Source organism: Hyla sarda, assembly GCF_029499605.1.
Source record: "Hyla sarda isolate aHylSar1 chromosome 1 unlocalized genomic scaffold, aHylSar1.hap1 SUPER_1_unloc_15, whole genome shotgun sequence".
NCBI lineage: Eukaryota > Metazoa > Chordata > Amphibia > Anura > Hylidae > Hyla > Hyla sarda.
Genome location: NW_026607576.1, coordinates 57124 through 83505, shown reverse-complemented (window position 1 = coordinate 83505; position 26382 = coordinate 57124). Strand labels below are relative to the sequence as shown.

Sequence of the window (26382 nt, the reverse complement as noted above, 5' to 3'; positions counted from 1 at the left end):
CGGAGTTTTGGACCGGAGGGCATACCCGCTTGCATCCACGCTTCCTTCCTCCTCTCCGTGTACGTTTGCGTGACGAAACCCCAATTGCTCACGATTAACACCAGATGTGGTTGGAATGGATTTCCGGGACGAACTAGACAAGCTTTCATTTGATGAGGATATTTCCTGGGCGCTATCCACATCGGAAAAACTCACTCTGCGTTTTACCTTGCGGTTTTTCTTTCGGTAACTCCTCTTTTTGTTCCCATTTCTCAAAATGGATTTAGGTACATTGTGTTCATAGTCCAATGTTTTATGCATAGCCCATGTATATATTTCATCTTTCTGATAATCAAGGGTGTCTCGGTTAAATTTTCCTTTTTTAATGTCCATGATTTTATTTTCCAATTCTGTAGTTTTTTGTGTAACTTTTAATTCTAGCACCTTATAGTTATCGTTGTTTTGAAATGGTTTGAGTTTGCTTTTCACATCTTGCATCTCAGTTTCGATAGCTTTAAGCTCCAGCTCTTCTTCCTCCATAATGTAGGAAATCAATTTTTGAGAGCACTCAGATAGAGCTGAATCCCACTTATTCTGGAATTGTTGTGAAAAGACTTTAGTAGGTCGTTTTTTTAACCTCAGTCCCCTTGGTATCATAAGTTTCTCATGATAGGTACTCAGTGTTTGAAAGTCCCACCATGTCTTAAGTTCCTTTATTTGTAGATTTTCCAATTGCCGCATTAGGAGAATAAGATCTTGTGGAGCAGTGGGAGTCAGATTCCCCAGGTTGGAAGAAAAGACTGACCTGATTTTTTCTGCCCTATCTGTTATAGGGGCAACCATGGCATTTGGTTTCAGGTCCTCCACCGCATCCACTAGTTCCGTCATATGCTGTTCCATAGTTATGGTCAACGTTGTCCTCTTGTCGGGGAGAGCAGGTAGCGCCACCATGTCTATCTATGTATAACAGTCATAGTGTTTTGTGATCAACTCCATGCCGCATTTTTTAGATGATCCACCACTTTGCTGCTCAGATCATGTGATTCTAATCTGTTTTATTATAAAAGAACACAGTGCTGTAAAGTTTTTATGCCATGACTAAGGGCTCTTTAGCCTGAAACGCGTAGGCTCTACGCTCCTCGATATGCTGTTTGTCACTTTTGTACCTCAATAAATAAGTTTTTACCTGCCTTCCTGGTGCTGGACATCTTCCGTTTTCTACTAATTGCACGTGGAAGGGAACGCCACCCTGCCGGTCTGCAGCACAGAAGCCAGGATACGGGGATAGAGCAGCACCTTTGCACTGTTGTCTATGAGTTGGCGCTACCTGCTCTCCCCGACAAGAGGACAACGTTGACCATAACTATGGAACAGCATATGACGGAACTAGTGGATGCGATGGAGGACCTGGAACCAAATGCCATGGTTGCCCCTATAACAGATAGGGCAGAAAAAATCAGGTCAGTCTTTTCTTCCAACCTGGGGAATCTGACTCCCACTGCTCCACAAGATCTTATTCTCCTAATGCGGCAATTGGAAAATCTATAAATAAAGGAACTTAAGACATGGTGGGACTTTCAAACACTGAGTACCTATCATGAGAAACTTATGATACCAAGGGGACTGAGGTTAAAAAAACGACCTACTAAAGTCTTTTCACAACAATTCCAGAATAAGTGGGATTCAGCTCTATCTGAGTGCTCTCAAAAATTGATTTCCTACATTATGGAGGAAGAAGAGCTGGAGCTTAAAGCTATCGAAACTGAGATGCAAGATGTGAAAAGCAAACTCAAACCATTTCAAAACAACGATAACTATAAGGTGCTAGAATTAAAAGTTACACAAAAAACTACAGAATTGGAAAATAAAATCATGGACATTAAAAAAGGAAAATTTAACCGAGACACCCTTGATTATCAGAAAGATGAAATATATACATGGGCTATGCATAAAACATTGGACTATGAACACAATGTACCTAAATCCATTTTGAGAAATGGGAACAAAAAGAGGAGTTACCGAAAGAAAAACCGCAAGGTAAAACGCAGAGTGAGTTTTTCCGATGTGGATAGCGCCCAGGAAATATCCTCATCAAATGAAAGCTTGTCTAGTTCGTCCCGGAAATCCATTCCAACCACATCTGGTGTTAATCGTGAGCAATTGGGGTTTCGTCACGCAAACGTACACGGAGAGGAGGAAGGAAGCGTGGATGCAAGCGGGTATGCCCTCCGGTCCAAAACTCCGCACAAAAAGTGAGTGAAACCGTATTGAATCTCTCTGCATCTATTATCACCACTGCACAATCATCTGCCCTCAGTAAGGGACTTAATTATGTTCCAACGTGTGACTTTAACCTGTTTGCCACTATACTGGATGTAAACAGGTGGGCACGGAAATTGACTTTGCACAAACATTTTTCCCTTATACCGAAATCTCCAAGACATGAGCCGGACACGGACATTCATAGTGACGATACACATGTTTATGAAGGTGTAGTTGGCAATGATGTTGGTGCGTGTGTTGATTTTATTGCAGACAGGAGGCTCATATCAGAATGCATTATCCTTCTTTATTTTGCCCATTAGCAGAAAGAATGACAGTGTTAAACATAAAAAGAAAAAGAAAACACAGGTGTCCAAGCACCTAGTAACCATAGCAACTCCCTCCTCCATCCCACCAATCCAAGCATAGACTGCCCTATAAAACCAAGCTGCAGCCCCTCCTCCTCTCTTTCTTTCTGCTCGTTAGCAGCATCAGTATCTAACAGATAAGTGCATTAATAATTCTCATTCCTGTCACCCACACTGTGATTTCTCCCTTGACCCTGTACTCCCAGGGTTGGGGGACATCTGCCTTCTGTGGCCGGCTTCTGAGGGAGCGAGGGTCCCTCTCCCTCTCTCTCTCTATCTTTATCTCTCTCCCTCCCCCCTCTCCCCGTGTTTTTCTATCTATATACATCTATATATCTATATCCGTTTCCCCTTTTTTGTCCTCTGGGTCGGTATTTCAGACCCAGGGAACTGTACCGTTGTTCTGTCTCACTTATTTTTTCTCCCCTTTGGCGCTCCGCCATTTTTCCTGACTCCGCCCCCCTTCTTCTCCGGCTTTCAGTCTGAGATCTCCTGAGCGCTTTGCGCGCCGCAGGGGGGCGTGTCCGCACGTTCGCTTCGCGAGCGTTTTGGACTGTTACCTCGCCTACGTGCGGGGCCTTCTGTGTGGTGCCCCGGCGAGTCCCTTGGTTGCGCGGCCCGGCCGTTTCGTCGGTCGCCGACTCAGGGATTCCCCGCGGCCCCTCCGTTCATCTTTCGGCGCTGGCGCATTATTATCGCCTTACCCAGTTCGCAACTGAGTGGGATTTTTTCGCTGCGCCTTATTGCGAACATTTTTCTCTCTCTCTCTTATTGTATACTCTTGTATAATTATAGGTTATTTATTCACTGCAGTTAATGCTAGTCCCTCTGTCTGTTCTCTCCTTACAGCTGGGACTGCACGCTTATATTGTACATCCATACATATTTTAACTACATCATGTCTGATGATCAGCTATCTCCACCTAATGGTGGGCTGACTCATTCATCCCAGGACCATACCCTAGCCCCTTCTGAATTATTACAACAGATGGTGTCTACATCGGTCCAATCCGCCCTGGCCTCCGCCATGTCATCTGTCAATGACAGCATATCTAAGTCTGTTTCCATGGCGTTGTCACGGCAACACCGGGAAGGGCCGGCCTCTTCAGATACCCCCTTGGTCGCCTCCCACATACAATCCCAGGCTTCCAGCCTACTAAGACCCGGCAAGTCGGACCGGAAGAGACGCTATTGTTCCGACTTAGATACCCACCTTACCAATACACCTACTATTGGAGGTGGTTCTAAACTAACTAAGACCTCAGTGCCTCCTGAGGATACCAATGTGAGTGCTCAGAACCCCACGGATGGGGATGACATGCCCGGTGGAACCTCTCGGTCCTCCAGGCGTAATAAACCCGACTCTTTTGTTGAAGATTCAGATGGCACCTCAGACTCTGGGGATGATGATTTGTATGAGTTGGAGGACGAGGATCTGGAAGGGAACGCGAGTCGTTCTCCTCCACATGGCTCCGCTGACACAAACGCCCCCGGGGCGATCTTGGATTCCATGGGAATTCCATTCTTCAGCCCGGAGAATATCAAACACCCCCGTTCGGGGGAGTGGTCGCCCATGTCACAGGTGGCTGATTATGTTTCGGCTTGGCTGCGCAAATCTTTAGATGGTCGCAACCGCAATAAACTGAGGGCGGAGTGTCCACGACCGTCACTGCCCAATAATGTCGCCATGACGCCAGAGTTGGACCCCATTCTGGTGCGCTATCTGGTTAAGACCGGTAAAAACCCTAAAAAGGGTATTGACAAATCTTTCAAAACTGTTCAGGACAAATTGTTGGATGTCCTTGGGCCTATGACTAAGATTTTACAATTGGCCGAACATGCTGTCGCTTCAGGTGAAGTAATTGATGCAGACATTTTACGGGGCTGGGCATTACGAGCAGTTTGCTTGCTCGGCAATGCAAACACTGCGGCGTCTAAGGAACGCCGGAGATCCATCCTTATGCGGCTGGATCCCCAACTTACTCACCTGGCTACCGACGAACCTGGTCCGCCAGCGGACGGTTTACTATTCGGGGAGGCCTTTCTTAAAAATATAAATAAGTATGTTGGCCTTTTCTCGGGCCTTGACAAAGCCCAATCCTCTTTAAAAAAGGTGGGCGCTAACAAGGTTTTCCCCAGGGCTGGAAGGGGTAGGGGTCGCCCTTCCGGCCGTGCCACCAACTATAGACCCTATAACAGGGGCCACTACATGCCTGACAGACAATATTACACACCAGTTCCCCAGCCACCACAGCCCTCAACTCCATTCTTTCCGCCTAGAGGACGTCCGTGGAGAGCGAGGGGTGCCAGCCGCGGATACCCAAGATCCAGGGGCACAGGTGAGACTGCCTATTCTGTCATTAACATGGGTTCCTGTGGGGGGCAGGCTGGGGTATTTTTCCCGGACCTGGTCCCGGATCACATCCGACCCGTGGGTCTTGCAAACTGTAACCGGCTATCAAATAGAATTTCTCTATCCTCCGATACAGACTTGTTGGCCGCCAGCGATACACTTCGCGGACGCCGACAAGGCCCTGATCCGCTCAGAATTGATGGATCTGCAGTTGAAGCACGCCATTCAGGAGGTGTCTTGGGACGCTCCGGGTTATGTGAGCAATATTTTCTTGGTCAAAAGAAGGACGGAGGTCACCGCCCGGTCATAAACTTGAAACATTTAAACGAGTACGTTTTGTATCGCCACTTCAAGATGGAGGGGATACATCTTCTCAGAGATCTTTTGCTACCAGGAGACTGGTTGGCGAAGATAGATCTGAAAGACGCGTATCTGACCGTGCCGATACACCTTTCTTCCCGTCCATATCTTCAGTTCTGTTGGGAAGGTCGCAAATGGGAATTTGCATGCCTCCCGTTCGGCCTTTCTTCAGCACCATGGTGCTTCACCAAACTGCTGAGACCGGTCATGGCTTTGCTCAGGAGCCGGGGGGTACGCCTGATCGTCTATCTCGACGATATTCTGATCATGGCGTCCACGTACGCGTTGGCCGGAGTTGGGCTTTCTGCTCAACGAAGAGAAGTCGGTACTCACGCCGTCTCGACGGACGGAGTTCCTGGGGTTCGAGGTGGATACCCACTTGGCCACCCTGAGTCTGCCCACGAGGAAACTGACTACGATCCGCAAGGAGATCCGGAAGCTTCTCCGTGCAGAGGTGGTCTCATTGCGGGTGCTCGCTCGGGTGGTCGGTCTGCTGACAGCCTCCATCCAGGCGATCTTCCCTGCCCCCTTACACTACAGGGCGCTGCAGAGACTGAAGATTCGGCACTTGAGGGAGGGTTTGCCCTACTCAACCGAAGTGCCACTATCCGCAGAAGCCAAGGGAGAACTCCTGTGGTGGCTACGTCATGCCCAGGTTTGGAATGGGAAGACAATTTTCAATTCCAAACCGGACTTAGTGATAGAATCAGACGCCAGCCTGCGGGGTTGGGGTGCCCGCTGCGGGGCATCGACGTCCGGAGGCAAGTGGTCACCATCAGAAATGGGTTTGCACATCAATTGCCTGAAACTTCTCGCGGGCACCTTTGCCCTGAGGAGTTTCGCTTTCCACAGGTCGGATTGTTGTATCCTGCTGCGCATGGACAATGTAGCAGCCGTTCAATACATCAACCGCCTGGGAGGCACGAAATCCAAGATCCTCGCAGATCTCGCGACGGTCCTTTGGCAATTCTGCCTTCAGCGGAATATATTGTTGACCGCGGAGTATCTTCCTGGAATTTCCAACGCCATTGCGGACTGGAACTCCAGGTACCTCACGGACTCCAGCGATTGGATGTTGGAACCAACGGTGTTCCGGGCGATCCATGCCCTGTGGGGGCCATTGAGTATCGACTTATTCGCATCTCGTCTCAATCGACAGCTGCCACGATTTTTCAGTTGGCGACCGGATCCGGACGCCATGGCGACGGACGCGTTTCTTCAAGTGTGGCCACAGAGCACTCTGTACGCCTTCCCGCCATTTGCCATGATCCCCAGAGTATTATGGCAGACGGTGTCCCAAAAAGCGACGCTGGTGTTGATCACCCCCTGGTGGCCGACTCAGTCATGGTTTCCCCAGGTCCTGGGGATGGCCATAGATGTGCCGAGGTTGTGTCCGCCTCTACTCACGTTGCTTCGAGACCCCTCAGGGAATCTTCATCCCTTGACATCGGACGATCAACTGCCGCTATTGGCATGGTTGATTTCGGGACACCTTCGCTTGGGGGCCGCATTTCGCAATCGGCTTCTGACCTCATCAATGACGCTTGGGCTCCAGGTACCAGATCGGCTTATCGATCAGCCTGGGGACTTTGGCTTCGTTGGTGCTCACGACGGGATTTGGATCCCGTACGTGCCCCTGTAGCGGAGGTCATTAATTACCTCTCGGAGTCTTTTGAGGCGGGGAAAGCTTATCGCACGATTAACGTTTATCGCTCGGCTATTTCCGCCTCCCATGGGTTGGTGGATGGCTTGTTGGTTGGACAACACCCTATTGTCTGCCGTCTTATGAGGGGGATGCGGTTTAAGAGACCGCCTTCTTCGCGATATCTCACCACGTGGGATGTTAGCAGTGTATTACGCATGTTTGAGACATGGGAAGACAATGACGACTTGTCTCTTAAACTCCTGTCGTTTAAATTGACAATGTTGTTATGCCTGGTCTCCATCAAGCGTGTGTCAGACGTACGGGCCCTGGATATTTCCAGGAAACAATTTGTTCCCGATGGGGTTCGTTTTTCCATTTGTCGTAGGACCAAAACCGATCTACGTTCGGTTTTCTTCCCATTTTTTCCGACGCGCCCGAAATTGTGTGTCGTGCGATGTCTTCGATCTTATGAGTTGAAGACAGCTACGCGTCGTCCGACGGGTTCGGCGCAGCTCCTCATCTCCTATTGTCCGCCATATTTACCGGTTTCCTCCCCGACATTGGCTCGGTGGGTGAAATTGACAATGTCCTTAGCGGGTATTGATGTGTCACTATTCACGGCTCACTCCACTAGGAGTGCGATGTCGACCAAAGTCTTTCAGACGGGTGGCTCGCTTTCGGAACTCTTGAGGGCGGCCGACTGGTCGTCCGAGGATACATTCCGTACGTTCTATTTTAAACCTACTGTACATGTGTCTATGTCTGTATTGTGATGGATTTATGATGCTTCTCTATGTACTGTGCTTTGAACATGCATTCTGATATGAGCCTCCTGTCTGCAATAAAATTGAGGATTTTCCTAGTAGAGTGACGGAAAATATTGATTTTATTAAGACAGGAGGCGAATATCATCCCACCCGTTTCCCCTACCCGTTATTATTTATAACCTTTGTTGTTTTCAGGATATTGAAGAATGGTTCTGCCTTGCCACGGTTCTTTGTTGGGGTCAGCTGCGTGACCTATCCGGTTGATCGTTCCTGTTTGAAGATTGACGTTCTGCGTTATTGGTTCAAGATCCTCCGTGTGGACGCCGTCGCGCGAGTTCTGCAGTTTCGATGCTGGACTTAATCACGGCATAAAGAAAGAGGAGGAGGAGGGGCTGCAGCTTGGTTTTATAGGGCAGTCTATGCTTGGATTGGTGGGATGGAGGAGGGAGTTGCTATGGTTACTAGGTGCTTGGACACCTGTGTTTTCTTTTTCTTTTTATGTTTAACACTGTCATTCTTTCTGCTAATGGGCAAAATAAAGAAGGATAATGCATTCTGATATTCGCCTCCTGTCTTAATAAAATCAATATTTTCCGTCACTCTACTAGGAAAATCCTCAATTTTGCTGATCAAAGAAATATACTTACATTAAGAGCATTGAACATTGAATCGTCTACATTTTGTGATGAGGGACAAGGAATCATTACCTGTAATAGGGATTTCTATCCTGTAGCATCACGCCCTCCTGCCCTGGACAGATTTCAGGAACTAGTGGAAAAAGATTTAGTGGAACTACACGAAGAGGTTAAAAGTAGAAAAAATACACATGGTTCCAATCTGTCCAGAGCAGAAAAAGCAGCCGTACAGGAATTAAAAAACAACAAAAATGTGATCATCCGGAATTCAGATAAGGGTGGATGTATAGTGGTTTTAGATGTGGGTTTGTATGAGAAATTAAATATGAATATGTTATCAGACCAATCCACATATAGGCAGCTCAAAGGTGACCCTACAAATAGCTGTCAGGCTGCACTAAATAGAGTATTGGAGGAAGGTCTCCAAATGGGTATCTTAGATAACAAAATGAAGGAATATTTGATGGTCAGGAATCCTGTCACCCCAGTCTTCCACTCTCTCCCCAAAGTCCACAAAGGGGTCTTTCCACCTCCCCTGCGCCCTATTGTGGCAGGCATTGGATCTCTTGGGGAGAGACTGGGGGACTGGGTTGACAGTTATTTACAACCCCTCACTAAGGTCACACCCAGCTATATCAGGGATACTAAACATGTCTTACAGGTAATGGAGGGTATTAGGTGGAATTCCGCATGTGCATGGGCCACGTGTGATGTGATCTCCCTTTATCCATCCATTCCCTGGCCAGAGGGCATCAGAGCATTGGCTAAACATATGGATACATACAGCCGATACTCCCCTGGTTTGAAGGAATTTATTTTAATGGCCACGGAATTTTTGTTGAAAAATAATTACTTTATGTTTGATGGCCGATTCTTTCTTCAAACCAGGGGAGCATCGATGGGGGCTAAATACTCCCCATCTTTTGCCAATATTTTTATGAGTCAGTGGGAAGAGGAGGTGATCTTTTCAAACAGTAATCCATACCAAAAACAGATCAAATGGATGGGGAGATATATAGACGATCTCATTTTTGTGTGGGAAGGTTCGGAATTGGAGTTTAAAGAGTTTGTACAATACATTAATAATAACAATCTGAACCTTTCCTTCACCTACAATTTTTCACAGGAAAGCATACCCTTTCTGGATGTATGTTTTTCTGTGGAAAATAATGAGATTGTGGCGGCCCCCTATAGAAAGGAGAACACAGGGAATTCTATCCTACAAGCCACATCATGCCATCCCCAACATGTTCTCCGCAACATCCCCTATGGGGAATGGTGCAGACTAAGACGCAACTGTAGCAAACAAGAAACATTTATACATGAATCGGACCTGCTCTTTAATAGATTACGGGAAAGAGGATATCACCCGGAGACACTCAATAAGGCTAGAAATAGAGCGGCCAAACTAGATAGACAGGATCTTATTGCACATGGTACTAAAGACAAGGAATTTACAACGAGACAGGACAGGGCTCATCCCCCTTTCTTCATTACACAGTACAGCAAACAATTTCATAAAATCAGGAATATGATTGAGAAAAATCTACCTATACTGCATCAAGACACTGTTTTATATAATCTTTTACAGGACAACTTCAAAATGGTGTCCAAAAGAGGTCCCTCTTTGGGATCTATTTTATCACCTAGTATGTTTTGTGGTGCTGACAACAAACATACTGGTACGAATTGGTTGCTTCATGCAGGTAACTGGAAGTGTGGGCACAATGTCTCTATCACTTGCAGTTACATGCAGGTTAACAAGGAATTTAAATCATATTCAAATACTAAAACTTTTGTTTTGAAGGATTATGTTAATTGCAATACAAAAAATGTTGTTTATCTAGCGTCCTGCACATCTTGCCAATGCCAGTATGTAGGTTGCACCATGAACTCCCTGAAAACTAGGATACGCAGGCACATATCTGATGCAAAGAATATTTTGTCTTTTAATAGTAATATTTCTGCGTTGTCCAGGCATTTCAGGGATGTTCATGGAGGCAACATGAGTACATTACAAATCATGGGCATAGAAAAAGTTAGGAAACCGAGACGGGGTGGGGATTTAAGGAGGATGGTTCTCAACAGGGAATCGTTCTGGATATTCATGCTAGGCACGAGAGAGCCCCAAGGGTTAAATTTGAGACAAGACCTTATACTAACGTTTTAATAATAGAAGTAACTAGTAAATATGGTCTATCTATTTAGCCAGACTACAACTTTGCTTACGATAATATAAGTATTAGTGCAACTGAATCTTGTGGCTGTCTTGTATACTCGTGTATTGAACACCATGTCTATCTATGTATAACAGTCATAGTGTTTTGTGATCAACTCCATGCCGCATTTTTTAGATGATCCACCACTTTGCTGCTCAGATCATGTGATTCTAATGTGTTTTATTATAAAAGAACACAGTGCTGTAAAGTTTTTATGCCATGACTAAGGGCTCTTTAGCCTGAAACGCGTAGGCTCTACGCTCCTCGATATGCTGTTTGTCACTTTTGTACCTCAATAAATAAGTTTTTACCTGCCTTCCTGGTGCTGGACATCTTCCGTTTTCTACTGTATGGGAAGCCTCCCATTATAATTATCCCGGGCAGTCCCTCTCAGTAATTCGGTCAAGGGTCCAGCAATTTGAGCAAAATGGGGGATGAAGCGCCGGTAATATCCAGCAAACCCCAGGAAACTTCGGACATCTCGCACCGTCCTGGGTGTAGGCCACTCTTTCACAGCACTCACTTTGTCTGGATCAGGCTGGACTCCTAGAGCACTGACGACATGTCCTAGGTAGTGCACTTGCGGCTTTAGCAAGTGACATTTGGAAGGTTTAACCTTGAGTCCATGTCGGATATGGACTTGGAAAACTTCTTTCAGGTTATCCATGTGTTCCTGATATGTCTGAGAATAGACGATGACGTCATCTAAATACAACAGAACACTCTGGATGTTAATATGCTCCAAGCATCGCTCCATTAGGCGTTGGAAAGTAGCTGGTGCATTGCGCAGTCCAAAGGGCATACTTTTGAACTCAAAGAGACCCGTAGGGGTCACAAATGCGGTCTTCTCTCTATCCTCTTCTGTCATTGGCACCTGCCAGTAGCCGCTCGTCAGATCCAGTGTGGAAAAGTAGGCGGCAGACCCCAACGCAGTCAAGGATTCTTCGATGAGAGGGAGAGGATAGGCATTCTTATGAGTTATGTTGTTCAATTTCTGGTAATCCACGTAAAAGCGGATATTTCCATCTGTTTCTTCACCAGGACCAAAGGTGCAGCCCACGGACTCTGGCTTTCCTGGATGACATCGGCCTCTTTCATCTCCACAAGCATTTTCTTTATGGTCTGATACATCCTAGGAGCCACAGGACGATGTCTCTCTTTAATGGGTGGATTATCTCCGGTGAGAATCCTATGTTTGATCATGGTGGTCCTGCCAAAGTCTGTGGAGAACTTGATGAAAGCTTCTTGATGTTTCTTAGCCACCTGGATGACTCCTTCCACCTGTTCCTTGGGGGTATCTTCGCCTCCTATCTGTAGTTGGCTCCACGAAGGTTCCGCAGGATTCTGGTCAGGTCCTCGTTGAACCACCTGTGACTTCAAGACCACATCTCTGATGTCTAAATGGTGTAGAGTAGCCACTGGGGTATATTTGGGTAGTTGGACCGCAACTTGAGAGAGATTAATAAGTCTCACTGGAACCTTCCCATTACGTACGGTAACCATGCTTCTAGCAGCTCGCACCAAGGGACAATCTTCCAGTAGAAGAAGTTCCAAGAGCGCTTTGTAATCTTGATTTTCACACGGGTCGGGCACGGCACCAAATAACTGTCTCCGTCTGTGGCTGTAGACTAACGGCTCGGATATCTTGAATTCTTACTCGAAACAATTTATCCTTGATAATTCGAACTTCTGTTCTGCTTGGAGGATTTTGAGGTGGTGTTGGGCAGCATGCCGGCCTTGGGGTGACAGGTGAGAGAGAGATGCATGCAGTGCACAGACAAAATCATCAAAACAGTGCCTCATAATATTCATAGTTACATAGTTAGTACGGTCGAAAAAAGACATATGTCCATCAAGTTCAACCAGGGAATTAAGGGGTAGGGGTGTGGCGCGATATTGGGGAAGGGATGAGATTTTATATTTCTTCATAAGCATTAATCTTATTTTGTTCCAGGAATTTATCTAATCCTGTTTTAAAGCTGTTAATTGTTCCTGCTGTGACCAGTTCCTGAGGTAGACTGTTCCATAAGTTCACAGTTCTCATGGTAAAGAAGGCGTGTCGCCCCTTGAGACACGCCCCTTTTCTTCTCCAGACGGAGGGAGTGCCCCCTCGTCCTTTGGGGGGGTTTAACCTGGAACAGTTTTTCTCCATATTTTTTGTATGGGCCATTAATATACTTATATACGTTTATCATATCCCCCCTTAAACGTCTCTTCTCAAGACTAAACAATTGTAACTCCTTTAATCGCTCCTCATAGCTAAGATGTTCCATTCCCCATATTAGTTTAGTAGCGCGTCTCTGCACCCTTTCCAACTCCGCAGTGTCCCTTTTATGGACAGGTGCCCAAAACTGAACAGCATATTCCAGGTGAGGCCGTACCAATGCTTTATAAAGGGGGAGTATTATACACTATAGACTGTACCAATGCTTTATAAAGGGGGAGTATTATACACTATAGACTGTACCAATGCTTTATAAAGGGGGAGTATTATACACTATAGACTGTACCAATGCTTTATAAAGGGGGAGTATTATACACTATAGACTGTACCAATGCTTTATAAAGGGGAAGTATTATGTCCCTGTCCCTTGAGTCCATGCCTCTTTTGATACATGACAATATCCTGCCGGCTTTGGAAGCAGCAGCCTGACATTGCATGCTATTCTGTAGTCTGTGATCTACAAGTACACCCAGATCCTTCTCTACCAGTGACTCTGCCAGTTTAATCCCCCCTAAGACATACGATGCATGCAGGTTATTAGTACCCAGATGCATAACTTTACATTTATCCACATTGAACCTCATTTGCCAAGTGGAGGCCCAGACACTTAGTCTATCCAAGTCATCTTGTAACTTATGCACATCCTCTATAGACTGTACCGTGCTACAAAGCTTGGTGTCATCTGCAAAGATAGAAACAGAGCTGTTAATACCATCCTCTATATCATTGATAAATAAATTAAACAACAGCGGGCCCAGTACAGAACCTTGGGGTCACCACTAATAACCGGGGACCAATCAGAGTACGAATCATTGACCACCACTCTCTGGGTACGATCCATGAGCCGGTGTTCAATCCAGTTACAAACTAAAATTTCCAAACCCAAAGACCTTAACTTACCTGTCAGACGTCTATGAGGGACAGTATCAAATGCTTTAGCAAAATCCAGAAACACTATATCCACAGCCATTCCTCTGTCATGCCTAAAATGAAATCAGCGGCCCCCTCATCCCTAACATTTGTGACAATCACACCCTGTCTTCCTAACACATGTTTTCCCACCTGCACCGTGGGCTCGCAGTAACCATGCCTGGGTACTTGTTTCCCGTTCCCTGCAATTACTCTGAACTCCGCTTCCTGAGGGTCACACAACCTTTCTGGGCCCCAGTACTTATAGAAAACACCCTGCGGAATAGTGGATACCTGAGACCCCGTATCTATCAGAGCTTGTAACCGGATACCTTCAATCATCACCTGTACATAAGGACAAGAAGCTACATAGATAGACAGTCCCTTCTTGTCGCTGGTTGATTCTGGACCTTCAGTCTCTACTCCTGGGGTGCGGTCCTCGACCCCAGGGGACGCCCGTTTAAAGCCCAGCATTGGCTTTTCCAGTGTCCATTCTTGTTGCAATAGCTGCAGACGGGTCTCTGACTCCAAGGTGGTCTCACAGGAGGGATACCAGATGGAGCAACAGGGCGAGGGTCAGCCTTCTTAGGTGGTGGTGTTGCAGATCTAGAAGGATTTGGCCGTACAGCCATTTCTTTAAAGGCCTTGACTAACTGTTCAATGTCCTGTTTAATGTCTTGTAAGTCAACTGTCCAAGGACTAGAAGAAGGTGTTGGCGGGGCAGATTGAGAAGGGACAGGCGGCTGGGGCACGGGCTCCGGAGATTCAGTAGCGGGGACACTAGTCTCTTCTGTCTGAGGTACCGACTCTATTACTTTAACCGCAAGTCTCTTAAAAGCTGGGAAAGCCATGTCGGGATTTTGCACGGCCAGCATCCTAAGTTGGGCCTTGTCCCATTTGTTCAGCGCCCCTTCTATAAAACGGTCCATCAGTACTCGATTGCCCTGATCGGGCGTGTTGCTGTCCAACTTCTGTACCGCCTCTAATGCGCTCTGCAAAGCCACTGCATATGCTCGGAGGGTCTCACCTGGCTTCTGGCGCCGTTCATAGAGTCAGAGGCGTACCTCCGAGGGAGAATGAGATTCAAACACTTGAGAAAGTCCTTCAAAAATCTGTCCCACTGTAGCTTTATCAGCCGCTGGCCAGGTGCGAAGTTCTCCCAAGGCGGGTCCCTGGAGTTGTCCCAGAAGCAGCTGTACCTGTTGATGAGGGGGAAGTGCATAAAATCCAAAGAGGCGGAAGAATTTTTCTTTAAAGTCTCTTAATGTAAAAGGGTCACCATTGTAGGTGGGAAGCACAGGATTCCCCAAGAAGACAGGTGAAGCAACAGGGGCTCCCAACACATAGGGAGAGACTGAAGGTGGACTTGCTGGGTCCTGTTCCACCTGTGCTGGAGGTCTTGCTGGAATCACAGGCAGAGCATGTCCTTGTAAGGTCGAAAGTGTTGGTGAAGGCGGCAACACCCTTCTGGCTTGGGATGGAGACCCCATTGGGGATGGAGACCCCATCAGATGGGGACTGTGGGGCTGCAGGTTCTCACATCTCTGTATTTGGTATGCTGGCCCTTTAAATAGATCTTGAATTCCTAGGTCCCAAAGAAATATGCAGTTGTTCTCTAATCTGGAACTTTAGAGCGTAGATTTCAAATTTGAGAGCGGTGACCTGAAACTCAACAGCCTTTAATTGAAATTTGAGTGTGTTGATCGGTAGCTGAAGCGACTCTATGTAGGACTTCAATTCGGCAATCTGATGTCTCAGAGTCCTGTACTGTTCCGGCTCCTCACGGCTTCCAGCCCGTTGTCGCACTCTGCGCCTTTTCCCGCACTGAACTGTCTCTTTGTTGGTTTCTGGCACTAGACTCCAACAAAATGGCCGCCGCGGCACAGAGAGCTTCGGTGGGCGGGGTCTCTGGATCATGTGCGCAGGGATGTCCCACGCTAACTTGTAGCTCTGTGGTACTGTTCGCCTCCCCCCTTACTTTACATGCACACTTCCTCCACACAGCACTGTGTGCGCAACCCCTTACTCCGGAGTATAAGTCACAGTACAAGAATAAAGTTCACTTTCTGGGGGGAGTACACTTTCACTAATGGCACACACCCGCATCCTGTTCGTGCAACGCCAAAAAGGCTTTGTGGTAGCCCTTGGGGGAGTGTTGATAGTGGGGTATTGTATCGGTATATGAGGGGTTAATGTTAACCCTATAGTTCGTGATGCCAGGCTGAGGGCTAGTATGCTGAGGTAATTCTCTGGCCTATCGCCGCCCTTCCCAGTAACGATAGGTGCATGTAATAAAATGACTGAAGATCCACAAAGTAGTTGAACTTTAACTTGAAGAACTTTACTTAGATGGTTGCGGTACATCCAATGCACATGTCAGGATCCGGACTGGTATACAGCGAGGACACTGGAGGTGGATCCTCTGTGTCAGTGGGGTGATGGTAGGGGCCATTCCAGGGGAACGGAGTCTAAGGGATTACTGGTTTTCACCAGAGCCCGCCGCAAAGCGGGATGGACTTGCAGTGGCAGGTAACCCCCAGGTGGTTCCACCCGATAGCGACTCAACCCCACTGACAGCTGAGACAGGCGCGGTACACAGTGACAAGGCAAGAGCAAGGTCGGACGTAGCAGAAGGTCAGGGCAGGCAGCAAGAGTCGTAGTCAGGGGCAACAGCAGAAGGTCTGGTTACACAGGCTTGGGAACACACTAAACGCTTTCACAGGGCACAAGGCAAAAAGATCCGGCAAGGACAGGAAGGAGAAGTGGGTTTTTATATACAAGGCACAGGTGCAGGTACTGATTGGGCCAGGCACAAATCAATGGTGCACTGGCCCTTTAAATCTCAGAGAGCCGGCACGCGCCGGGACTGAACAGTCAGAGGTCGGGGCAGGTGAGGAGATCCGCTACGCGGATCGCATCCCCGCCGGTGACACTAGTGCAGCGCTCCCGGTCAGCGGGTCTGACCGGGGCGCTGCACAGAGACGAACGCCGCGAGTGCTGTGGGGAGGAGCAGGGACCACAATTCTCCCAGTCAACGAGAATTTTTTTTTTTACCTCTGACTACCTTGGAGGCGAGGATTCCCTTAACCGTGAAGACATCAGAGGAGCCAGAGACAGGAGCAGGAACGGTGACCTTGGGGGAAAAGCTGTTAAGAATGAGACGTTTGAGAAGGGAATCATGAAAGGAGTTAGGAATACGAAGAGAAGGAGGAAGAAGAAGCTTGTAGGAGACAGAGTTGATTTGACTCTTGACTTTAAATGGTCCAAGGTAACATGGACCCAGCTTGTAGCTAGGAAAACGAAACCGGATATATTTGGCAGAGACCCACACTTTGTCCCCAGGAGTGAAGACAGGAGGAGTTCTTCTCTTTTTATCTGCATGTCTCTTCATACGAGACGAGTCCAGTAGGAGCGATTTTTAAGTCTCCTTCCAGATAACAGAGAAATCCCGGGTTACTTCATCTACAGCAGGAACTCCAGAAGAAGTGGGAATGGGGAGGGGGGGCAGAGGGTGACGGCCGTACACCACAAAGAATGGGGATTTAGCAGAGGATTCCGAATTTTTTAAATTGTACGAGAATTCAGCCCAGGGCAGAAGGTCGACCCAATCGTCTTGGCGGGAGGAGACAAAATGTCGCAGGTAGTCACCAAGAATCTGTTTTACTCTCTCTACTTGTCCGTTGGATTGGGGGTGATAGGAGGACGAGAAATTTTATTTGATTTTTAATTGGTTACAGAGAGCTCTCCAAAATTTCTACACAAATTGAACTCCTCTATCCGAGACGATATGCGTGGGAAGCCTGTGAAGGTGAAAAATATGCAGAAAAAATTGCTTCGCCAACTGTGGGACAGAAGGAAGACCTGGAAGCGGAATGAAATGTGCCATTTTGGAAAAACGATCAACGACCACCTAGATGACGGTGTTGCCATGGGACCCCCGTTGCTTAGGGACGGGCAAAGGAAGGAGGAGTCCAGCAGGCTTCTGGTGAGGGCACAAATAGTATAGGCCCGAATGAAATCAGTAACGTCACTCTCTAGTGTAGGCCACCAATACATACGGGAAATGAGCTGGATGGACTTTTTAATGCCAGCATGGCCAGCCAGGTGAGAGGAATGCCCCCATTTGAGGATCTTGAGGCGCTGGCGTGGAGGGACAAAGGTCTTTCCAGGGGGGGTTTGTCCCAGTGAGGCTGGAGCAGAGGAGACCAGGCACTCAGGAGGTACGATATGCTGCAGAGGGGCTTCAGATTCGGAGGCATCAGAGGAACGAGAAAGGGCGTCAGCTCTGACATTTTTGTCTGCAGGACGGAAGTGTATCTCGAAGTTAAAGCGGCAAAAAACAACGACCATCTAGCCTGGCGAGGATTCAGATGCTGAGTGGACTGGAGGTACGAGAGATTCTTGTGCTCAGTGTAAATGACAATGGGGTGTTTGGAACCCTCCAATAAATGCCTCCATTCGAGTGCTAACTTGATGGCCAGAAGTTCACGATCTCCAATGGAGTAATTCTTTTCTGCCGGAGAGAACGTTTTTGAGAAAAAACCACAAGTAATGTTACGTCTGGTAGAGTTTTTTTTGAAGAAGTATGGCTCTGGCTCCGACTGAGGAAGCGTCAACTTCCAGGAACAATGGCTTCAACGGATCAGGTCTGGACAGAACTGGTGCAGTAGCGAAGGCAGCTTTGAAGCGATTGAAGGCCTCATCCGCTTGTGGAGGCCACGACTTAGGATTAGCATTCTTCCTGGTCAGAGCCACAATAGGGGCCACAATGGTGGAGAAGTGGGGAATAAACTGTCGGTAATAGTTGGAAAATCCCAGGAAGCGTTGGATAGCACAGAGTCCAGAAGGGCGTGGCCAATAAAAAACCGCTGACAGTTTATCTGGGTCCATTTGAAGCCCTTGGCCAGAGACTAGGTAACCTAGGAAAGGAAGACTGTTGCATTCAAAGAAACATTTTTCAATTTTAGCGTACAGGTGGTTTTCACAAAGTCTTTGGAGCACTAGACGGACATGACGGCGGTGTTCCTCCAAGCTAGAGGAAAAAATTAAGATGTCATCCAAGTAAACCACAACACAGGTATATAAGTCCCGAAATATCTCATTAACGAAGTCCTGGAAGACTGCAGGGGCGTTGCAGAGCCCAAAGGGCATAACTAGATATTCGAAATGTCCATCTCTAGTATTGAATGCGGTCTTCCACTCATCACCTTTCCGGATACGAATAAGATTATACGCGCCCCTTAAGTCCAATTTAGTGAATATTTTGGCTCCACAAAGACGGTCAAAGAGTTCAGAGATCAAAGGCAGGGGATAGCGGTTTTTGATGGTGATTTTATTTAAACCGCGGTAGTCAATGCATGGTCGTAAGGATCCATACTTTTTTTTATTTTTTAACTTTTTTTTTTTTTATATTTTTATTTTAATAATTACAAAAATACATTGTACAAATCCGATAAAACAACATCGCCATTGTACAAATCCAATAAAACTACATCACCAATCGGAAGAAAAGCAGAAGCCATAGAAGCCAAATTAATACTTGTTTACATAGTGTGTCTAATCAACATATATATATATATATATATACATATATCTCCTTATCTATCGTGTTATGGACTGCATGACTAACTTGCCAATAGTACAGCCAATCGTTATCACTAATATCATACCCCCTTTTTATGTGTTCAAATGAAAAGAGTTGTCCTTTATCAAATAGTTGTTCTAGTCGTTTTATACCCTTACTATCCCAAAAAGTTGACTCACAATTCACCAATTCTTTAAATTTATTGTTACCCCATAGGGGTGTGAACCCAAAACTATTTCCTACATGTAATTCTCCCTTTAATCTTTCCCATACTTTCCTATATTTATACCCTTGTTTGACCCACTCTCCTCATAATCATCTAATTCCAGCACCTCATATATGTTCACTTTCTCCTTATCTACTACAGTCTTCTCCAGATATCTAGAATTTCGCCAATTCACGATTCGTACCAACTGCTAGGCCATGTAATAAACAAAGAAATTGGGCATGTCCAATCCCCCCCTATCTCCAGGGGCCATAAAATATCTGTACTTCAGACGAACCCTTTTTCTTCCCCATAGCAATCTACCCAGTATCACTTCTATCTTCCGGAACCAGCATTTGCCGATCCACACTGGCGAGGCAGCAAGAAAAAAAAGGATCTGTGGGAGGACCACCATTATTATTATCGCCATCCTTTCTGACATAGAGAAGGGCATTTTAATCCATACTTCTACTCTCTTCGCTAAACTATTCAAAAGGGGCCGCATATTGTCGCATAAGGATCCATTCTTTTTAGAGACAAAGAAGAACCCCGCTCCAGCAGGGGATGAGGACTTCCGAATAAAGCCTCTCTTTAGGTTCTCCTGGATATAGTCGGGCATGGCTTGAGTCTCTGGGGCAGACAGAGGGTAGATCCTGCCCCGGGGTGGAGTGGTACCAGGAAGGAGGTCAATTGGACAGTCATAAGGCCTATGAGGTGGTAAGATCTCTGCTTGCCCGGTATAGGTGGAGCCACAGGGGTTTGACAAGTGGAAGCAGATGAGAGGCATCGTTTGAGACAAGAAGGACCCCAACTTTTGATCTCCCCGGTGGTCCAGTCAAGGGTAGGAGCATGACGTTGGAGCCATGGCAGGCCAAGAAGAACTTCCGAGGTGCAGTTGGGCAGAACAAGAAATTAAATTTTTTCGTGATGAGATCCAATGCTCATAGACAGGGGTTCTGTGCGGTAGCATACAGTGCAGTCCAACTTTTCTCCGTTAACAGAAGAGATATAGAGCGGTTTGACGAGACTGGTCACTGGGATGCTGAACCTATTAACAAAAGAGGCCAAAATAAAATTTCCTGCAGAACCAGAGTCCAAGAAGGCCACAGCTGAGAAGGAGGAATTGGCGGAAGGAGAAATCCGCACAGGCACAGTAAGACGTGGAGAAGCAGAATTCACACCAAGAGTCGTCTCACCCTTGTGAAGTAAGTGAGTGCGTTTCTCCTGACGCGGAGGGCGGATAGGACAGTCTTTTAGGAAGTGTTCGGTACTAGCACAGTACAGGCACAGGTTCTCGTTACGGCGGCGAGTCCTCTCTTGTAGGGTCAGGCGGGACTGATCTACTTGCATAGCCTCCTCGGCGGAAGGTACAGGAACAGATTGCAAAGGACTTTGGAAGAGAGGAGCCGGGGAGAGAAATCGCCTGGTGCGAACAAGATCCTTTTCCTGTCGAAGTTCCTGGCGTCTTTCAGAGAAACGCATGTCGATGCGGGTGGCCAAATGGATTAGTTCAGACAGATTTGCAGGAATTTCTCGTGCGGCCAGTACATCTTTGATGTTGCTGTAAAGCCTTTCTTGAAGGTCGCGCAGAGAGCCTCATTGTTCCAGGATAGCTCTGAGGCGAGGGTACGAAACTGGATGGCGTATTCACCCACAGAAGAACTCCCTTGGATGAGATTCAGCAAAGCAGTCTCGGCTGAGAAGGCCCGGGCTGGCTCCTCGAAGACACTGCGTACTTCTGAGAAGAAGGACTGGATAGTAGCAGTGGCAGGATCGTTGCGGTCCAAGAGCGGTGTGGCCCATGACAAGGCCTTTCCAGACAGGAGACTGACCACGAAAGCCACCTTAGACCGTTCAGTGGGGAATTGGTCCGACATCATCTCCAGGTGTAGGGAACACTGGGACAGGAATCCACGGCACTGTTTAGAGTCCCCATCAAACTTGTCCGGTAGAGACAGGCGCAAGCTGGGAGCAGCCACTTGCTGCGGAGGAGATACAGGAGCTGGCGGAGGAGATGATTGCTGAAGTTGTGGCAAAAGTTGTTGCAGCATAACGGTCAGTTGAGTCAGCTGCTGTCCTTGTTGTGCGATCTGTTTGGATTGCTGGGCGACCACCGTGGTTAGGTCAGCGACACTAGGCAGCGGGACCTCAGCGGGATCCATGGCCGGATCTACTGTCAGGATCCGGACTGGAATGCAGAGAGGACACTGGAGGTGGATCCTCTGTATCAGTGGGGTGATGGCATGGGCCGTACCAGGGGAACGGAGTCTAAGGGGTTACTGGTTTTCAGCAGAACCCGCCGCAAAGCGGGATGGACTTGCAGCGGCAGGTAACCCCCAGGTCGTTTCACCCGATAGCGGCTCAACCCCAGCTGACAGTTAAGACAGGCACGGTACACAGGGACAAGGCAAGAGCAAGGTCGGACATAGCAGAAGGTTAGGGCAGGCAGCAAGAGTCGTAGTCAGGGGCAACAGCAGAAGGTCTGGAAACACAGGCTTGGGAACACACTAAACACTTTCACAGGGCACAAGGCAACAAGATCCGGCAAGGACAGGAAGGGGAAGTAGGTTTTTATATACAAGGCACAGGTGCAGGTACTGATTGGGCCAGGCACCAATCAGTGGTGCACTGGCCCTTTAAATCTCAGAGAGACGGCGCGCGCGCCAGGACTGAACAGTCAGAGGACGGGGCAGGTGAGGAGATTGGGATGCGACCCGCGGGCGGGCGCGACCCGCTACGCGGATCGCATCCCCGCCGGTGACACTAGTGCAGCGCTCCCGGTCAGCGGGTCTGACCGGGGCGCTGCACAAAGACGAACGCCGCGAGCGCTCCAGAGAGGAGCAGGGACCCGGAGCGCTCGGCGTAAAAGCACAATAACAGTCTCTGGAACACAGTCTCTATATATCTCAATGACTGACAATTGTTGCGAACCTTGAATGATATTAAAGTCTCTGAATTTAGGGTAATTATTGCAGATTCGTCCGGATTTAGGGGATAGATAAGGTCCGGTGATGCTGCAGAGTGTTTAGGGATTGATACACTCGCGATCCAGAATATAGCAGCCGTTGCCGCAAGGCTCAGGCCTAACTCACTGCGATAAACAGCTGCGCAGATCCTGCTCATTTGACAGCCTGGGAACAAGAGAGAGAACAATGGCCGCTGCTCCCTTATATGGGCAGGGGCGGGGTGAATCTGATTGGTCCCAACATCCGTCACTCACTTTTACACAGTGTGATGGGATTGACTACGTCACAGGGACCTCCAAAGGTCCTTAAGCAGAAATACCATAGAGTTCACTTAACCACGTGACCCGCAGGTCCTGCTACGCTACAAGGGTAATTAACTATTTATAGACATTGATATCATATTTACATGCTTCTTAACCCCTTAACGACGCAGGACGTATATTTACGTCCTGCGCCGGCTCCCGCGATATGAAGCGGGATCGCGCCGCGATCCCGCATCATATCGCGTCGGTCCCGGCGCTAATCAACGGCCGGGACCCGCGGCTAATACCACACATTGCCGATCGCGGCGATGTGTGGTATTAACCCTTTAGAAGCGGCGGTCAAAGCTGACCGCCGCTTCTAAAGTGAAACTGAAAGTATCCCGGCTGCTCAGTCGGGCTGTTCGGGACCGCCGCGGTGAAATCGCGGCGTCCCGAACAGCTGATCGGACACCGGGAGGGCTCTTACCTGCCTCCTCGGTGTCCGATCGACGAATGACTGCTCTGTGCCTGAGATCCAGGCAGGAGCAGTCAAGCGCCGATAATGGACCTTTTGGAGGAGAACCAAACAGGTACACAATCCGGAAGTCGCTGTCCCTGCATTAAACCTTCCAGAACAGCCCCCCCTTTCTCTCTGTTCCCTACTGTCCAGGTGTTTTTCCAGACGATCATGGAAGCAGTATGTAAACTACCCAATAATTGTGTTTCAGGGAGGAACTTGACCAGAGAGGAACAGCAAGCGATAAATGATCTGAAGAATAACAAGGACTTCCTGATCAAGGAAGCTGATAAAGGCGGAAACGTTGTCCTGTGGCCCCTAGACAAATATATCTGTGAGGCATTGAGACAGCTGAATGACCGGAACTATTATCAACAATTACCATCAGACCCAACGGACTACTTTCAAAGGAGGTTCACACACATTCTTGACTCAGCCCTGGAATACGGAGTAATATCTAAAAAGGAACTTGAATACCTGCAGGTAAAAGAGCCACGTATTGCAACATTTTATATGCTCCCTAAGGTACACAAAAACAGGGAAAATCCACGTGGAAGACCAATTATTTCAGGGATAGGAAGCCTATGTGAAAGAGCTACTACCTACATTGATTTTTCTCTGCAGCCCCTGGTAACAGCACTACCATCATATTTGAGAGATTCTCTACACCTGATGCAAATGATTAAGGACATACAAATCCCGAAAGGAACATTATTAGTTACATGTGACGTAGAATCACTGTACTCCAATATCGGACACCAAGATGGCATCTGTGCAATTACATACTACTTGGAACAACAGGTAAACCGGGACATACAGTTTGATTCCTTTTTGATCACGCTTCTGGATTTTGTTCTACATCATAATTTCTTTACCTTTGACAACAAATTTTTCTTACAGATATCAGGCACGGCGATGGGCGCACGTTGTGCCCCCTCCTATGCCAACCTTTTTATGGGTTGGTGGGAGGGGACACACGTGTACCCATCGCCCTATTTTCATCATGTACTCAAATGGTTTAGGTTCATAGATGATATTTTGTTTCTTTGGACAGGTACACAGGAAGAATGTTTGGAATTTTATTTCTTTTCTTAATCAGAACAACGTCAATGTAAGACTGACGCACACTATCTCCCCTTGGGCAGTGGAATTTCTGGATCTTCGAATAGAGGTGAGCAACGGGCATTTAGAGACCAATCTATACCGGAAGAGCACAGCTACCAATAGTTTGCTGCATTACTCCTCTTTTCACCCTAGACACACCTTGAGGGGGATCCCTACCGGACAATTTCTGCGTGTGAGAAGAAACTGTAGCCGACCCCAAGATTTCAAAGTACAGGCTTTGGACCTTACTAACAGATTCAAAAAGAGGGGATACCCGAAAAGTATTATATCCCAGGCCTACCAAAGGGCTAATGGCATTGAGAGAAGAGCACTCCTTGAGGGGACTTCTAAAAGACTGGAGGATAACACTATAAGATTTGTGGCCACATATAACAACCAGTGGCAGGACATCAGGAAGATATTAGGTGAGAACTGGAACATTTTGCTATCAGATAACCAGGTTAGAAATGTGATACCTGAGAGACCAATGTTGGTCTCAAGAAGAGCGCCAAATTTGAGGGATTTATTAACAAGGAGCCACTTTCAGAGACCCACAAGAACTCTAGGCCGGGGTTTCAAACATCATGGATCATATCCGTGTGGAGATTGTACTGCCTGTCAATTTATGACACCTAAACAAGAATTTACCAATCCACGAAATGGAAAAAGCTACCATCTAAAAAATTACATCAACTGTAAAACATCACAGGTCATATATACCATCATTTGCCCTTGTGGTAAACTATATGTGGGGCAAACAGGACAACAGCTTAGAAAAAGAATACAGAAGCATCTATCCACCATAGCATTGGCTCGTCGAGATAAAGACAGATTCAAAACCCTGACAACCGTGGCAAATCACTTTTTAGAACATCATGGAGGACGCCCATGTGGCTTACAGGTTATCGGCTTGGAAAGAGTTATGACAAATATGAGAGGAGGACCCATTACCCAAAGATTACTACAAGTAGAATCCAAATGGATTTTCGAATTGGGAACAGTGTCTCCCTGGGGCATGAACGAGGACCTACTGTTTACTGGCTTTTTGGGTGAGTGAGGAGTTGTCATTACTGTGGCTATTCTGTTACATGTGTGTGTTCACACATCCAATTATGCGGTATGGGTGTGCGTTTTTACGCACACTCATGCATAGATCCTATGGAGAGATTGTACACTTTTATGTTTCAGGTCGACGATCATTCAGGCACTTTCCAGTAGGGATGACTTAAAGTGATATCAAGTTTATATGTCACTCATTCTCAACAGGCAAGTATGGGTTTGCAGTGTAGTGGGTTGGTTTGGGGAGGTTGTTTTAGGGGAGGGGGGCTAGTGGCTTTTTTGTGTGTTGGGGGGGGTTTTTTGTGGGGGGGGGGGGGGGCACCACACCATTCATGGAGATTAGGGAGGACATTAGTCCCTGGGTCATGCTTGGGCCACACCTAATTCACACACTTACATCTCATTCACTATCACACATTGATCACATTACATGGTCAGCCAGTACATGACCACTTATACAACAGTTACTTCACCACACATAGGGGGCACAGGCACCACACGCACAGGAGGCATGGCCACACACACACATACACACACACACACACATCCACTTATACCGGGTGGGCTTGTTCAGACATGGGGGCATCTTGTCGGAGTGATTAGTTGTATTATACTAATGGTTTTTGCATCACCTTTCCAGATTAAGTTGATCCTGAGTTATTGTACTTACCTCGTGTTGTTCCAAGAATTGTTGAGTCCCTAATGGCGGGTGCAATGTGGAGTCTAGGAAGATGATAAAAAGAAGAACGTATGAGAATATTTGGACATACTTGTGGCAGCTTGACACTCTTGGATAATGGACTTTCCAGCCTGGATTTGGACCCTATTGACTGCTACTGGTCCCCCCTAGGATGATCTAATTTGGGAAATTTTGGGATTGATGGACTTTTTTGTAGCCATCCCCCCACACACACTACGAGAACATTTATGGATGTGGACTCCATTTTGGAGACCCTGGACTGTATTGATTTAATTAAGAAGAGG

The 26382-nt window shown here is 47.3% G+C and overlaps 1 protein-coding gene across 1 annotated transcript; it reads left to right on the top strand.

Moving 5' to 3' along the window:
• The first annotated feature begins 1704 nt into the window (after positions 1 to 1704).
• LOC130298008 (uncharacterized) lies at positions 1705 to 8341 on the top strand. Its single transcript, XM_056550888.1, has 3 exons — positions 1705 to 2231; positions 3459 to 4948; positions 7930 to 8341. The coding sequence occupies exons 1-3, from the start codon at positions 1705 to 1707 to the stop codon at positions 7935 to 7937; spliced, it is 2025 nt and encodes a 674-aa protein (XP_056406863.1). The 3' UTR covers positions 7938 to 8341.
• Positions 8342 to 26382: the final 18041 nt, after the last annotated feature.

Bases quoted from the DNA above. Each gene is read 5' to 3' on its own strand.
- LOC130298008 (XM_056550888.1), top strand. From the start codon at position 1,705: ATGGAGGAAGAAGAGCTGGAGCTTAAAGCTATCGAAACTGAGATGCAA. The intron at 2,232-3,458 runs GTGAGTGAAACC...CTCTCCTTACAG, and splicing joins TCCAAAACTCCGCACAAAAA to CTGGGACTGCACGCTTATAT.